This window comes from Strigops habroptila, chromosome 18, assembly GCF_004027225.2.
Source record: "Strigops habroptila isolate Jane chromosome 18, bStrHab1.2.pri, whole genome shotgun sequence".
Classification (NCBI taxonomy): domain Eukaryota; kingdom Metazoa; phylum Chordata; class Aves; order Psittaciformes; family Psittacidae; genus Strigops; species Strigops habroptila.
This window is the reverse complement of record NC_044294.2, coordinates 6,057,565-6,074,215: the sequence shown is the minus strand read 5'-3', so window position 1 is coordinate 6,074,215 and position 16,651 is coordinate 6,057,565. Positions and strand designations below refer to the sequence as shown.

The window sequence follows — 16,651 nt, the reverse complement described above, 5'->3', positions numbered from 1 at the left end:
TCCCTGGCAGTGTTCAAGGCCAGGTTGGACACAGGGGCTTGGAGCAACCTGCTCTAGTGGAAGGTGTCCCTGCCCGTGGCAGGGGTTGGAACTGGAGGAGCTTTAAGGCCCCTTCAACCCAAACCAGTCTGGGATTCTATGATTCTATTCTATGGGTTCCATCACCACCAGCCTCCAGACTGCAGCCAACCCTCTGGTTCATCTCTTCAGAGGCAGGTCTGGGTCCCACAGGCCCCCCATGCCAGCAGCAGTGAGGGATGGGTGCTGCTGGGTGCGATGCTGCCCCAAAAGGGAGCTGGACAACACTTGGGTGCTGGTGTCCGGCACCAGGCTGTGCCCATGCACAGGGAGCAGTAACCAGCAGAGGGTAGCAGATGGTCAGAGCGTCCTGCTGCAGTTTGGGCAGGGGATGCCCCGAAAGCACCCGTGATCCCACCGCCAGCCCCTGGGCCTTGCCCACCACCTTCTCTGGCTTAACCAGGAGTTGAATTTGAGACCTCTGCAGGGCCCTTCCTCCCTACCTACTTCTTTCTGTGAGCCTGGGAAACCCAAATCCAGCACTTTCTTCTGGATTTGACCAGGCCCTAAGGAGCAAACAGCCTCTGTGGGGTCCATCACATTTGGTATATGTCAGTACATCCCCTCTCTCTGGCACAACCTCTACAACTATGGGAAGAAGAGACTAAAGAATCATAGAATCCGACTGATTTGGGTTGGAAAGGGCCTTAAAGCTCATCCAGTTCCAACCCCTGCCACAGGCAGGGGCACCTTCCATTAGAGCAGATTACTCCAAGCACAGTCCAGCCTGGCTGCTCCACATGCCAAGTGCCATCCGCTATCACCTCACCAGCCCAACCACACACCCCAGAGCAATGACCAGGTAGAATTTGGGTCCCAGGCTGGGAAACCAGGGGGTTGGGAGGAGTTCTGAGATGTTTAAAGAGTTACCCCTCATCTCAGCTTCATGTAGAACCCCTAGGCTCTGATGAACAGGAGAAAGTGCTTAAGCTGATAAAGAACCCCCAGTCCTGCCCTACAAAAGGATTTTTGTCTCTGTTACGCTTCTCAAATCACTGCCCACCTCATTTACTCAACCACAATGTTTATAACTTGGAAAGAAAAACAACCAAAACAAAATTCCCTATGGAATTCCTCACTCCACGCTGCAGAAAGGCTGATCCTGTGGGTACATCCCACCAGCGAAACCAGAGAATCACAGGAAGGGAAGAGTTTAGATGAAAATTAAATTAAACCTTTGGGAAGCTGCCAAACTGTCACTGAATGACCCGAATGCTGTAAACTCCAGGTTCTAGGTGAAAAGCTGTGAGTTATTCAGCACTTTTGGGCACGCCTGTTTGGAGCAGCACCAGCACCAGCTCTGAGAGGGGTGTCGATAGGGCGTGCATGTTGTCCTACCAACACACCCAGCAGACTCTGTCCTGCGCCTCTCAGCACCAAGCACTGTTCTTCCCATGAATATCCACCTCGGGAGCAGGGAGCACCGAGCAGCCCCTGCCTTCCATTGCAAACCACGACTGCCAACGCTTCCCATCCTCCCTCCACCTCCTGGCCCAGCTCTGGCCACCCCGTGCCCCTCCGGAGCCCCGATGGGGAATGAACTCTCCCAGCACGGCTCACTTTGGATGTTTATTGCTGGCACGGCTGAGCGCGCATCCCGGCGGGATGGGCAGCGCGGAGCGGGACGTTGCGGGTGCACGGGCCTGGCTGCAGGTGGTGTGAGCTGACCCCCCGCCAGCACCCACACCAGCAGGACCCGGTGGGAATGCTGCTGGGAATCCTATGGTGTCAGGATGCGCTGGGTCAGGGCGGGAGGATGGGGCTCGTGCTGTGAAGCAGCGGGTGGTTACTGGTGGTGGTGAGGATGCTCACTGCGGTGCGGTGCGGGTCGAGCAGCACAGGCTGGCACAGATGAGCCCTGGGCACCGGCTCCTGGTGCCTCACTGCGAGTGGACCAGCGCCCCGGCACCCTGCCCAAAGCCAAAGCCCTTGGGACCAAAGTTCTTGCCGTAGCAACCTGCAGAGGATGGGAAGGGAGAGACGGGTAAGGCTGGCAGCTGAACACAAGCAGGTCCTGTCCTCTCAAAGCAGGCACTGCCTAAACAGGACAGGGTTTGCCGGATTTGTTGGGCAAACAGAGAGGCCCCAGGCACAGCAGGAAATCCAACCACCTCCCCAAACCTCAGCCCCATCCTGCTCCTTGCACAGGCATTTTCAGCCCTTGCCTCCACCCTTTGCAGCCTGGGACAAGCCAGTGGGGAAGGTGGCACTAACCCAGGAAGGTGGCTCTAACCCAGAAAGGTGGCACTAACCAGGGAAGGTGGCACTAACCCAGGAAGGTGGCACTAACCAGTGAAGGTGGCACTAACCCAGGAAGGTGACACTCACCTTTGCAGTAGATCTCCCCATCTTTGTCTGCCAGGGTGGTGGACTCCAGGCTTTTGCCACACTTGGCACAGCGGAAGCAGGACTTGTGCCAGGACTGTGGGACAGGAGCAGAGCCCAGTCAGACACCCCCGGGGACAGGGAGCAAGGCTCTGGCTACCGAACACTGTCACTTCCCTGGTTCTGACCCAAAGCCCAAAGCAAAGAGGGTTGAGAATGGGGTGAAAGGTTTTGTCTGGGGAGAATGATCCTCCCAGCCCCGGGGGGAAGATACAGAGAGAAAACATCAGGTCACTGCTCCCGTGTTGAGCTGCTTTCCGAGAGCTTTCACCCCCCGTCCAGGAGTCATTGGCACAATCATTTGTAAGGAGCAATCACCCCTCCTTTGGGGATCGTCCTCCTCGAGCAGCAGGAGAAACCCTGCAGGTTACACAGTTGAGGTCCACGGTACATCAGCCTGCAGCAGGGATGGGGACCTGCCCCATCAGTGCAGCTCCAAGGCAGGCACCAAACAGACACTGAGAATGCAGGAATCAGCCAGTGTTTAAAAATACTCCCAAATATCCCCCCCGCGCCGGGCTCTGCCAAGCCTCTGGGGATACATGAGCTCACAGGCCCGGGACAGCCAGAGCTGCTCCAGGAGGAATTTAAATAAACACTTTGGAAAACATGAAACCTTTTTTGGAAGAAAATGTGAAATTCGGGGGCTGGAGGAGGAGGCAGCAGCTGGAGTCATCCAGCAAACATTAGCACATGAAATACATGCTCTGGCATCCTCCCCGGGTTTGCTCCAGTGTAATTGCTTTGCCAGCTTTGGTTCCCTGTAAACACTGAGGCCAGAAGCCTACCAGGAAGCCCAGATCATGGTTTTAAGGATAAATTCAGCTTCTGACCCTGGGCTGACCCTCAACGTGCTCATCACAAAGCCCTGCGCTGCCAGCCAGGGCACGATGCTGCTGTGGGAGGCCCTTGCTTGTTGATGAGATGCCTCCTTGCCTTGCTCTGGGGACGGGACAAACACAGAAGCCCCAGGGAGGACAGAGCACAGCAGGGTCAGCGCATGTGGTCAGTGACCACATCTAGCAGCAGGGACGTCCGCTGTCACCTCTGCTGAGCAAGGCTCTGAATATTTAGTATAAAATGTGTTTCTTTCCAATCTACAAGCCTGTAAGAACGATGCAGCTGGAGAACCTGGTTTCTTCATGACCTCCTGTTGGTGCCAGGCTTTGGTTCCAGGCCACCAGACTCCAACTGAGCCTGCAGCAGCCCATGGGTCCATCCAAGACCTTCTCTGAAGGTCTCTTTGATACACAGCAACTCGCAGCATGTGCGTGGCCCATCCACTCCAACCCCTTCTTACCTTTCCAGCTCCAATCACCTTCTCGGCTGCATACACGGCTTGGCCACAGCGAGGGCACCCATCAGCACCGCCGACTTTCTGGGCCATTCTGGATGCATTGGGGTTGGTGGGTCGGTGGGGCTGGCCCCTGCGGATGGGAGGGAGTTCATGATCAGGGCTGCACATGATGGAGGAGGGAAGAGCTATGGGATCACAAATCCCAAACCAGTTTGGAAGGGCTTTAGGCACAGTGTGTTGAGCCCCATGGAAACCTCAGCCCCATGGAAACCTCAGCCCCATGGCTGCTCGTCAGGAGGGGATGGGAAGGTGCTCAGACTACGAGGACGTGTCCCATCAAGCCTCATCCCACCCTGCAAACAGGGTTCAGCGGGATTCCCCGAGGAGCAGAAGGGCAGAGCAGCCCACGGCATGCTCCGGATGAGACACTGCTGAAGTTGAGCATGGGCTGCACAGCCCAAGCATCACAAGCAGAGAGATGTGGGGGAGAAGGTGCACACCACAGCCCTGGTTTCGAAAACAAGCCTGAAACTCACTCTTCATATTTGATGCCCAGAGACTCGCCCTTGTCAGTGCTCAGGGTCCCTGCTCCCTGCCCGTATCCATAGCCCTTGGGACCATACTTCTTGCCGTAGCAGGACTTGCAGTAGATCTCCTCTCCATGCACAGCAACAGTGGTGCTGTCCAAGTTCTTCTTACAGACCACTGGAAAAGAGGGAAGGGTCGTTAGCCTGCTCACCCAGAGCTCACTAATTACCTGGAGAAAACAAGTCCCCACAAGGAATGGGGGACCAGCTTTCAAGGAGTAAGGAAACCTCAGACCAGATCCCGGGTAAAGGGAGTGCATGCAAAACAGCTGGAGATAAGGATCACAACAAGAACATTGTCTGGCTTTAAAAGGAAGCAACCACCAAAGCTACAAGGTCGGCACTAAGACAAAGCTCTGTTAACCCTCCCGCTGCTGGTATCCTGGAGATGCACTTAAACCAGGGGGGTTGAAATTCCCCTACAAATGCCTGCAGGACTCAGGAGCACAGGGATGGATGTCCCTGCCCCCCGGCAGACACAGCCCTGCCACACTCCCCGTCCACTGCAAATAGCGATAGTCACTGGGGGAAAGGAATGGAGGCAAATGCATTATTCCTTGTGTTTAGACAGACCAAAGCAGACCTGCAGCATCACCACAGCTGGTGGGCTGCAAGGGTTTTGGTACATGAGGCTGTTCTGCACAGTTGCCTCTCCAGACCCTGAGACCACAACAGAAGAGTTCACGCTACCGTGTCACCCCTGGTCCGTGCCCCATCCCTGGCAGTGTTCAAGGCCAGGTTGGACACAGGGGCTTGGAGCAACCTGCTCTAGTGGAAGGTGTCCCTGCCCGTGGCAGGGGGTTGGAGCTGGATGAGCTTTAAGGTCCTTCCAACCCAAACCAGTCTGGGGTTCTGTGATTTGGGTATGTGCAGAGGGTGGTCTCAGGTGAGGAACACTAACTCAGCTGGTGTCCAAGCCATGGGGATCAACATGGGATGTAAGACAGGACAGGAGGAGACAGCAGCCAGGCTGGGGGTGCAGCTGAGCCCATCCAGAGCTTGGGCTTGGTGCTGGGCTCAGGCTGCACAGACTCTTCTCCTGACTTTTAGGTTTTCCTGACTCCCGTCCCAGCTCTGATCTCAGCCCCCGCGTTGGCTTAAATCCCTTCCTGGAACACACCACCCAGCAAGCTGCGGGAGCAGCACCCAAACCGGCTCACAGGGATCCCCAGTGCCTGCCCGGGGCAGGATCCAGGTGCCTAGGGCAGAGCCCACAGCCCTGGCAGCCACCCCACAGCAACGCCTGTTCCAGCAGCCACCAGCCCTTCCATCCCACTCACAGGCCTTAAATGTCGAGGCTCTCGGCAGCCCCTTGGCCTCTTTGCCAGCAGGAACGTTTCTTGGCCTTTACCAATATCACAGGAATGCAAACAGAGCACAGCCCGCAGCCTCCCTCGGCCCTGTTACTAAATATGGACCGTGGAGAGCCCTCAGTGCTGCTGCTGGGAGCAGGAGGTGGAAAGGGAAACGTCTCCTGCCATCTAAGGAGGATGTGACAGGGTCCTCTCCTGGCTGCGAGCCTTCCCCCCACCCAAAACCCACCAGGGCAGGAGCAGCATCCTTGTTGAGATAGACCAGCTCTGGTTAACTGCTCCTGTAGCTACCGCGCTGGTGTTGGGGTTGTCCCTGCATCACCCTGGAGCTCATCGGGAGCATTCAGATAGACCCTCCAGGAGGGGAATTCGGGCACATTTAAAGAGCTTTGTCCTGATGATCCCAATGGCGTCTGTCTTTCTCTCCCCCCTGGGTGGGTTTAGAGCTCTAACCTAAGCTTCCCCAGTCCCTCATCTGTACCAGCACAGACCAGACCTTTGAGAGGCAGCAGGAAAATTCTTTCCCGGTCTGCTTCCTAGAAATCAGCCCCCAGCTCCCGGTTTCTGCATTGCAGGAATTCCAGCACAAAGCACTCACCCAGTTAAGGACCCTTTGTTTTTCTAAGAGCAGAGGAGTTGCTCCACAAAACGTTAGACCAGAGCTGCTGCCACTTCCAGAGGCCAAAGTCTCATTACAGAACATTCCTGCTGCGTCCTGTTGACTCAGCTGGAGCGATGCCACCGAGTCAATCACCAGGGCACTCCCTCAGCCCATCTCCGGTACTAATGCACTGTGGTATGTTTTGCTCCTTTCTGATTGTTTTTGGGGCAGATCAGGTCAAAGTATTTGTTTTTCTCCCCTAAAGATAACAGCTTCAAGTTCCCTGATGAGGCCCAAGCGCAGCACTGGGGAACAAGCTGGGAACCTGAGTTTGGAGCTCAGTGCCACCCGCAGCCTGTGGCATGGAACTGGGAAGAGCAGGCAGCGCCATGGGCTGGCCTGCAAACCACAGCCTGAAGTGGGGAGCCCGCAGGCAGGATGGGCAGAATGGCTGGGGTACATGGCGGGGGGTGATTATGAACCTCTCAAAGCACAGGGACAGGAGCCCCATTGGACCACTCCCTGGTGACTTGCTTCCATGAGCAGACCTTCTTCCCCACTTTGGCCATGTATTTCCTTCTTGAAGCAATGTCTTTTGTCCATGGCTCTGGGTGCCCATAACGCATGGCAGCAGCTGCCCCTAGCAATCCAGATGTGTGCAGAGGGCCACAGGGAAGGACAGATGCAGCGCAATGGGATCTCAGTCCCATACTGAGCTTCTCCACTGGCACGGCCTCGGATGGTAAAAGCCAGTGGTGGAGGGAAATGAGGGCAACATTCGCCATCCTCCTTATCTGGGTCTGTAGAAGAACCAGGACTTCCTGCTGCGGAGAGCGGCTGCAGCACGGACACAGCCCAGGGAAAGCCTTTCTGCAGCATCCCTTCCTTGTCCTCTGGAGCCAAAGCAATGCTTCCAGCCTGGAAACTCCCACACAGAGAGCTACCGGCCACGCTGCGCAGGGAGCAGGGATGGAGCAGCAGCTCCCCTCACATCTGCATCCATCTGTGCGCGCCGCAGCCCAGGAGCCTGGCCAAGTATCTGGTGTCTGTGCCAGGTGGACACGGGAGCGCAGCAGGGATCAGCCCCATGGGGACACTGGTATTTCCCTGCTGGCATGGGTCTACTGAGATTAGTTCTAGCTGAGTGCCTGTTTATAGGCCCTAGCTCTGCTCGCTGCCCATATGGCAAAGATCCCATCTGTGCTCCCTGCTGCAATGGGATGGTGAGACTGGGAGCAGGGTACAGGGACCATGCAAGGAAACGTTAAACCTCAGGAAATGCTAAACCCTGCTGTGAGGATGCACTTCTCTTGCTGCTGTGCCAGATGCAACGTGCTGATGAGCCATCAGCACACACAGGCAACGTGCATGATGCTGCTTAGCGCATGATGCTGCTTAGCACATGATCCTGATAGCCTGCAAGGGCAGGGAACACATTTCTGGTAAAACACAGGCTGAGGATATGGGTCATCTTCGTATTTAAAGGTCCCGGATGTGGACGCCCAGGTTTAAGGAGCTGCTCTCAGCTCTGTACCACCACTCGCCTGTCCCTGCACTGCTGCCCTGGTATCCCCAAAGGGAGGGGAAGGGTCTGGGGGCCTGCAGCATGAACCCAAGAGTACATGCAGGATCCTGCAGAGCAAGCAGAGGAAAGGGTGTCTGCACCGAGGAAATCCACAGCCAGCTCCTGTTCTTCTGCCCTTCCCTGGAGGTGACACTTGGATCCAAATGTACAACAGAGACACACTCTGCAATAGCAGATTTGCAGGCGGGCTGGAGGTGATGCTTTAGCACTTCACAGTAGGGCCTCCATCAGCAGAAGGGCCAGGACAGGACCTCATCTTCCTCTCATCATCTCCAGGGACACGGGGGCAGATCCCATGTCAGTCTCCAAGGCCCAACCACCTTTTTAGTGCAGCAAAGCCACTTTGAAGATTCAAACTAGCATCACCTCAGAGCACTGCATGGGATGTGCCTCCTCCTGCCACCACTGTTTGGAGAGTCTCTGTCTCTTGCTCCAATCGTGAACATCTGGAGATAGTCTAGAGGACTCAGCCAAGCCTTTCCCTGGAGCAGGGACAAAGTGTTTGTGTGGGTGCTGGCTGCGACAGCTTGGAAAGCCCCGAGTGTCATGGGCTGATGAGTTCCTTCAGCACAACTAACTTCCGCGTCTGGAGAAGAGCAGAGACCCTGCCCCATGGCTCCCACAGCCGGGCTGTTTGCAGGGAAAGGCTCCTGAGCATCCACCCAGCCCATAAACAGAAGCTGATGGGCGCTGCCTGGATGCGGGGCAGGAGGGTGAGGGAAGGGCTGGTACTCACTGCACAAGAAGCAGGACTTGTGGAAGCTGTTGCCTTCGCATTGCACCTCCTCGGCGAAGTACACAGCCTTCTGGCAGACACCACACTTCTTCCCTCCTCCCCAGTTCGGCATCCTGCAGAGACAGCATGGGCAGGAACGGAGTCAGGGCAGGAGGTCAGGCAGGGACGGGGCAGGAGGCAGGGACGGGGCAGGAGGCAGGGACGGGGCAGGAGGCAGGGATGGGGCAGAGTGAGGAGGCCGGAGTGGGCACCCCCAGCAGTGCTCCAGCAGCTGTTCCACATCTGCACGTGCAGAGACCACCCCTGTTTGCTGCTTGCACATCCACAGGGCTGTCATTAGCAGAGTGAACTCAGGACCCAGCAGTATGAGCTGCCGCTTGAGAATCACTGGTCCTGCCAGCCAGGAGCAGCAGAAATCCCGCTGTCCCCGAAGCCGTGGGACCTCGCAGCTCCTTTCTGTGCCAGGAAAAGGAAGGAAGCGGGACAATGATGGGAAACTGTGCTTACAGAGGTACCCACGGCACCGACCTCGTGAGCTCACAGCCCTGCTATGGCCCCTGGACAGAGCAACGCAGTGGTGCCAGGGCGAGTGATCCTTGGTGCAGGACAGGGTACAGGTTGTCACCCTGGCTGGAAACAGCTCCAGCTTCTCCTCCCCAAACATCCCTTCCATTTCTGCCACCACAAGGCAGGGGTATCGTGAGTGTTACCCAAAGGGCAGGAGCTGACCCCTGATACCACCAAATAGCAGGCTCTTGTCACCTATAGCATCATCAGCTTGTGCCTTGCCTGGCCATCTCCCTGTACAAGCTTCTACATCTCCTCCAAGACTGCAGGTACAAGGAAATCCACAGCCCCAGGGACACAGGCTCATGTGCAGGGCAAAGCACCAGCCCAAGCTACCATGCAGCTCCTTGGCAGGATAGAAATGCTTCTCTCTCCTCTTTCCTGAAATGTATCTGATGAGACATGATCAAGAGGCCCCTTGACCTGCGAATTTGCAGATAACCCCAAAATACTGTGAGCAGTGAACAGAAGTAGCAGAGCTCCAGCCCAGAGGGAGCTTCTGAAGACCAGGCCAACATAAACCTCAAGACATTCAAGCAACAAAGTCCTATGAGGAGATTCTGAGCAAGGTGGCTAGTGAAGGAGGCTAAGGAGGATCTAACAGCAACCAAAGCACTTTGCCAAAACACCTTTTGGTGGTGCCCAATGACATAAGAAAGGTGATGAGCACAAGCTGCAGGCTGGGAGGTCTCCAGAGGCCTCTCTCCATCAACACTTCTGGAATTCTCCATCCTTCTCCTCTGTGGGGACAAGCAGCAGAAGTCACCCTCCCCATGTGCTTCCCAACTCCTGAACAGCTAAAGCAGCAGGACAAGGTCCCCCAAAGCTGCCTGGCAGGAGATGGATGTTCAACACAACAGGACCAGGGGCTGTATAAACGTCAAACAGGGTGATGAGGGAGGAGGAAGCGCTGAGAACCCTCTGTTCAAAGGCACAGCGAGGTCTCAGTTGCTTCCAGTATATGGGGAGGTCGAGCTCTTCCCTGTGTAAGAGTATTTTGTCGGGAAATGGAAAGGGGAAGTTGAACTCGGCCTGGTTTAACGGCCGGCAGGGCAGCGGCTCAGGGGCTGTGCTGGCTCCAGGGTGGGAGCCGTGCCTGGGTGTGATCCCAGCGCACGGGAAGTCTCTTCTGAATGCGCCGCGGTGCCAGATACCTCCCTTCCAGCCTGGTCATCCCAGTCCCAGCCTTTGGATTGCCTTAAAAGGACACAAAGTGTTCCTCTCCAGAGCCTGTTTTTTTCCCCCTGCGCCAGGAGGAGGACCCGACCTGGTTCGGGAGTTTCCTTGGAGGGCAGAAACATCCAACGGCATCAGGGAGCCCACTGGCCCCCTTTGTCCCTGTGCCCAAGTGTGTCAGACCCCTCGCCGGCAATAACAGGACACTGGCAGCCCCCTGCCCCATCCCTGCCATTCCCTGCCCCACAGCCAGGTCATCACCATCGTGCTCAGGGACAAGCTGCCTGGTGTGGTTTGGAGCCTGCTGCTCCCCTTCGCCTCCAGGGCACGTTTTTTTCCCCTTTACAGCAGCAGTGAAGGAAGAGGCTCTATTTGTCCCAAACAACACGGTTCATCTGCCCAAACTGAGACATCAGCAGTGGGGACACCTTCCCTGAGCTCCTGCAAATCTATGGGAGGAGAAAAGACGCTTCTGGGCGAAGCTCATCTGATGTTTCCCTCAAGAGGAGATCAAGCCCTTTTGCTGCTTCTTTTCCTGCATCCACCATGGAAGGCTGCAGGTTCCTCCGTGCAGTTTAAGCCATGTCACGGTGATTTCAGTGGGCAACTCTTGCCACGAGGCCCCAGCAAAGCCACATCCCAGCAAGACCTCCTGGCACACACCAGGGTGTGGGGAGAGACCATGAAAATGAGTTTGTCCTGAGGATACCCAGGCTTGTGATAGCTCACAGCTGGGCACAGGGAAAGCCTGAGATATAAGATTTAATTGCTGGGAATTCCCTCTTAGACCACAACATACACAGGCACATGCTGAGAGCCACAGGAGAGACCAAAAAGCAGTTTCTGCCACAGGTCAGTATCAGCAGGAAAGAACAAGAAGCGGAGCACCCTGCTCATGGAGCCAGGGACCCACACCAGCCATCTCGGAAGCCAACTTCCAAGACCAGCTACCATCTAGTCATTACCATCCCAATTCCATGAATAATGAGTAGTGTAAGATATGTCAGAGAGTTTGCAACCCTTCCAGCATGGTTTTCTGCTGGAATTGCATGTATTTTGCACCATGGAGCTCACACTTCTCCAAATCACTCTGGAGCCACGCACAATGAGGAACAGGAGGTGACTGTCATGCAGCCAGAGACCTCACAGAGCATAAGGCAAGAGACGAACCCAGGGCTGCCAAAACACAAGATTATTTTCCTCCCTCTTGCAGCTCCACATCCCACATACCACAGCTTCACAGCGAACACAACCCTACAGACAGCATCCATCCCTGGCAGTGTTCAAGGCCAGGTTGGACACAGGGGCTCGGAGCAACCTGCTCTCGTGGAAGGTGTCCCTGCCCGTGGCAGGGGGTTGGAACTGGATGAGCTTTAAGGTCCCTTCAACCCAAACCAGGCTGGGATTTTATGATCCTCTGCACCAAGCATGGCTCAGCCCTGGAGCTGGCCCATCAGCAGCTCTGGGTAGGACAAGGGGCCTCAAAACCCAAGATACCAGCTTTTACCAAGAGCCGTGTCACTGGGCAATGCAGACACGAGCAAGGTCCACTCGGAACCACTCAGGTCTGACACTTCTGGAGATTAATTTCAGTGTCTGATGTCTGACCCTTTGCATTTCGCTGGGTCAAATGTAAGCTACAGACTCATCCACGTTTCAGATGGGCTCGTGTTGCACCAGCCCAGGAGGCAGTCAAGGCTACACTAAACACCAGCATAGACCAGTATGGAACCAGTATGACCTGTGATTTGGGATGTCATCTAAACCTGGGCTGTAAGGGGAAGCAGTGAGCAGATGAAGCCAAGTAGGAACACATGGTCACCCTCTCCTTAGATCAGTGTGCTCCTGTCACTCGCAGCAAAGCTGGCAGCCCCCTGCCAGAGAGCAGCTGGGATTGAACTTCTGAAGCTGAAGCAGCACCCACCACCATGTGCTGCTACGGGAGCACCCAGAGAACCAGAGCAGAGAATCATAGAAAACCAGGTTGAAGGATCATCTGCTACAACCTTCCTAGGCAAAGCATGACCTAGGCTGTATGTCCACTCTGTCCAGCCAAATCCGAAGCGTCCAATAGTGTCGAACAGCAGTGCAGGTTCTCCCACCTATGTGCTGAGATGTTCTACTAGTATCCTACAGTAATCAATAGCAGAGCAATCACTTTGTGCTTGGAGGAGATCACTGAGGAACAGAAGACTCATGCTGGCCCCTGTAAAAGGTTCTTTTCTTGTTCCAATCAGAGCATTAATACAAGTGGGTGGCAGAAAACACCATCAGTGCTGCACAAACTTCACTCCCTGGAATGTTCACAGCAGTCCATGCAGGATTATTACATAGGCTGGCAAAGGGACAAGTCAGAGGGGAGCAAACCATAGCAGGAGCCCCAGGCCCTGGGGTCTGATCAGTGCCTCCCAGTGCAGAGGGCAGCTGGCACAGGCATGAAACGAGCAGAAATCTGAAGCAGGAGGCACCAAGACATGTGGGCAGAGCAGGAAGGGATCAGCTCATGGGGATACAGGGAACATCGTGTGGTAAATCACCAGGACAGAGCACCAGGGGCTCAGCACCAGTAACTGCCGTCAGGCCATGGAGGACCCCGCCTCAGAGAAATGGTGTCTGTCACGAAGCAGCTTTCACGTCACCTGGGCGCAGGTTGAAATAACACTGCAAGAGGGAAGTGGGAACCTCACCCCTGTCCCCCCATCACGTCATCAGCTGGGTGGAGAAGTGACTGCGCTGCCAGCAGTGTGAGGTTAAGCAAAGGTTGCTGGTGGTGCTGAGCAAGAGGAGGACGGGGTCCTGAGGCTGGTGAGCACCAGGACACGGCAAAGCCCTGGGCATCACCAGGGAGAAATCAAAGAACTGACCCAGGAGGTGCTTCTGTGTCAGATCAGGCATCTCTGAGGGCTTTGCCATGAGAGGAGGCAGAAAGTCAGGAGGGTCCATGATCCACTCACACACAGTTCATCTACTCTACAGGTCCTGACGCAGCACAGCCTGGCACTACCTCTGCTGCCACCACTGAGGCAGCCTCCGGGTTTGCTGGGCCAGGGAAGGGGCTGGCGTGGCCACTGCTGCCTGGAGCCGGGCTATTGCCTGTGGACCAGCACGCCGTGGCTGCTGCCCGCACTGCTTCCAAGCCTTGGCTGCAAAGGCAACTTGATCCCAACTGTGTTCCTCAAAGAAAACACGAAAGCCCTTATTTCCCGATCGGTCACATCCTTGTCGTTTTGTGCTGCCTCCCAGCAGCAGGGAGCCCAGAAGGGAAACCGGCCGCTCCAGAGGTTCAGGCACCGACATCCCAGCCGGAGAGACCCCGATCCAGGGGACCGGAGAGGCCGGCAGCGAGCCTGAGGCTGGGCAGACGGAGCCCCCGACCCGCGGGAGCAGGGAGGGCACCATGGGCACCCCGCTGCCTGTGGAGGTGCTTGTAAGGTGTCGGGTCCTCCCCGGGGCCAGGAGTAGCCACAGACACTGCCCTCCCATCCCAGCCTCACCATGAACGACCAGGAGATGTAGCATCCAAAGCCGATCTCACACCAAACACTACTTTAGCGCTTCACCTTCTCACCCGGTCCATCCCTCTCTCTGTTTGCCAAGTGCTCATCAACACCCGCTCCTACGCGCTGGCCCCGCTGCCAGCTCGGAGGTTTGGGAAGCGGCTCCCCCGCCAGCTCCTCAGCGGTGCAGGATCTCCTCCGCACCGGAACATCAGCGCACGGCAGCGGAGAGGCCGGAGCTGGCCCGGGCTCCGCGGTGTGAGCTTCGCTGGGGCTGCGCAGCGAAGCGACAAAGGAACGGGATGAAACGGTCCGCTCAGCCGAGCTTGGACCGCAGCCCCGAGATGTCCCTTTGCGAAGCGGGGACAGGAGCGCTCCGGCGGGAAGCGCCCGCGGATGCCCGCTCTCTGCCGGGTTAGCAAAGTTCATGGGGGCTGATGCAAGAGCTTTGGCTTCCGCATGTGCCCCATGGGCGCGGAGGCTCCGCAGCCGCTCCGCACCCCGCGCACACGGCGGGGTCCGCGCCCCGCGCCCCGCATCCCACCCGGTGGGTGAACCCGAGGGATGCGGCAGCTCCGGGGATGGAGCCGCCCGCCCGGGCGGGGACCGGGACCGCTGGCTCCGCAACGGGACCGAGCCCCGGAGGGGCCCCGCGGCCGCCCCCGGCCCGCACCTACCTGCAGCTGGGCCGGGCCGGGCCGGTCGGTGTCGGGAGCGGCGCTGGGGCCGGCGGCCGCCCGGGGCTTTTGTTGGCGGCGGGAGAAGGCGGGTCGCGGGGCGGCGGCGATTTGCGCTCGGCGCCAGCCCGGCCTGATGTCACGGTGGCCGCCGCCCCGCGGGCCCCACGGAAGGAGGAACCGGCGGGCCGGGACCATCACCGCCACGGGGAGCACCCGGCCCCGGGGTCCCCGCATCACCGGCCCTGGGGACCTGCCACCGCCACCGGGGAAGCACGGCCTCGGTGCTGTGCCAGCCCCGCACCACTGGGAATCTCCCCCCATCCCACTCCCACAGCGGGGTGTTCTGCTGGCAGACAGGGTGCACCACAAAGTGGCCACATACTAGCTGTATAATATGCAGAGTTTAATAAACAAGCACACTAAAGCAAGCACACTAATGGGAATTAGGTAAATATCTATGTATAGTGAATAAGTACAATAAAGCAAATTAGACAGGTATAAAGTATACAGTATAAAGTATACAGGTATAAAGTACTGAAGAAAGGTAGCAATGCATTAAATCATTACTGCATAGGGAGAACAGACATTAAGAAGAAATACTTCACCAATTACCACTGAATCATCATCCAGGCCCACACTTCCAGCTGGGAAGCTGGAATACACTGTGGCAAACAACAGACTTTGTTATGTCTCTCAGTCATGAGAGGGAATCAACTCTCAGCTAGGTTCCCATCCATTACACGAGGTGAACCCTTTGGAGCAGCCGTGGCAGCTCCCTAAAACCCACGGGCTGGTTGCCAAGTGTATGTGCCATCATAGAACCATAGAATCATACAATCAGCCAGGTTGGGAAAGACCTTTAAGATCATCCAGCCCAAGAGTTCCCCAACCCTGCCAAGTCCCCACTAACCCATGGCACTGAGGGCCTCGTCTGCACGGTGCATGGACATTTCCAGGGACAGTGACTCCAGCCCTGCCCTGGGCAGCCTGTTCCAATGCTTGACTTCAATGAAGAAATGCCTGTCAATCAGTGTAGCTGCAGGGCCACAAAGAGAGGCTGCTGTGGGTGAGATCCACTGTGCACGTGCTGGGTGAGGAGCTGTCTTTGTTGCTCTGGGAAGCTGTATTTTGAACATAGCCTTTCCAATTACAAGTGGTGTTGGCCCCCAACACCAGAGGGACATGGAGCTGTTGGAGCGAGTCCAGAGGAGGCCACGGAGCTGCTGCGAGGGCTGGAGCAGCTCTGCTCTGGAGCCAGGCTGAGAGAGCTGGGCTGGGGCAGCCTGGAGAAGAGAAGGCTCCTGAAGGGGAGCCCTTAGAGCAGCTCCAGTGCCTAAAGGGGCTCCAGGAAACCTGGAGAGGGGCTTTGGACAAGGGCCTGTAGGGACAGGACAAGGGGAATGGCTTTAACCTGCCAGAGGGGAGATTGAGATGAGCTCTGAGGCAGAAGCTCTTCCCTGTGAGGGTGCTGAGGCGCTGGCACAGGGTGCCCAGAGAAGCTGTGGCTGCCCCATCCCTGGCAGTGTTCAAGGCCAGGTTGGACATAGGGGCTTGGAGCAACGTGCTCTAGTGGAAGGTGTCCCTGCCTGTGGCAGGGGTTGGAACTGGATGAGCTTTAATGTCCCTTCAGCCCAAACCAGGCTGGGGTTCTGTGAAACGCCGCCTGCTCTGGGGGATGTGTCAGTGACCATTTATCAGTGCGCTCCTTCCGCGGTTCCTCTGGTGAATAAATGAGGCAAACGCTGTGCCTGGTACCACAGAATAACCTGAGGGGCAGCCCCTCCGCTGGGCGCCGTCACTGCCAGGCGAGAGGGATGCTCAGCACCCGCAGCACCGCGGGCTGCTGCGGGGACGCTGCAGCCACGAAGGGGGGGCTCGGAGGAGGCTCAATGGAGCCAAACGCAAACAGCTCGTTAAAAAACGTTCCCAGTTCGGTTTAGCTACGGCCGGTAGCGCCGGGAACCCGCTGGTGCCGCCGCGGCCATCGCCGCTCCCCTGCCCGGTGCTGCGAGCCCGGCGGGCGGCGCTGCCTCCTCACACCGCGCCCGCTCGCTGGGCGGGAGCCGGGCGCTGCGATGGCGGCGGCGGCTCGCGGGGGCTGCTGGGAGTTGTAGTCCTGTGTTGGGCAGGTGCGGCGGCGCGCAGGGGC

General features: G+C 57.1%; 1 protein-coding gene across 1 annotated transcript; it reads right to left on the bottom strand.

The window, feature by feature from the left end:
- Positions 1–1,629: 1,629 nt before the first annotated feature.
- On the bottom strand, positions 1,630–14,785 carry CSRP1 (cysteine and glycine rich protein 1). Its single transcript, XM_030473569.1, has 6 exons — positions 14,500–14,785; positions 8,583–8,695; positions 4,297–4,465; positions 3,764–3,890; positions 2,407–2,500; positions 1,630–2,035 (listed from the first exon to the last, which is right to left on the bottom strand). The coding sequence occupies exons 2-6, from the start codon at positions 8,692–8,694 to the stop codon at positions 1,959–1,961; spliced, it is 579 nt and encodes a 192-aa protein (XP_030329429.1). The 5' UTR covers position 8,695; positions 14,500–14,785; the 3' UTR covers positions 1,630–1,958.
- Between the last annotated feature and the right edge of the window lie 1,866 nt (positions 14,786–16,651).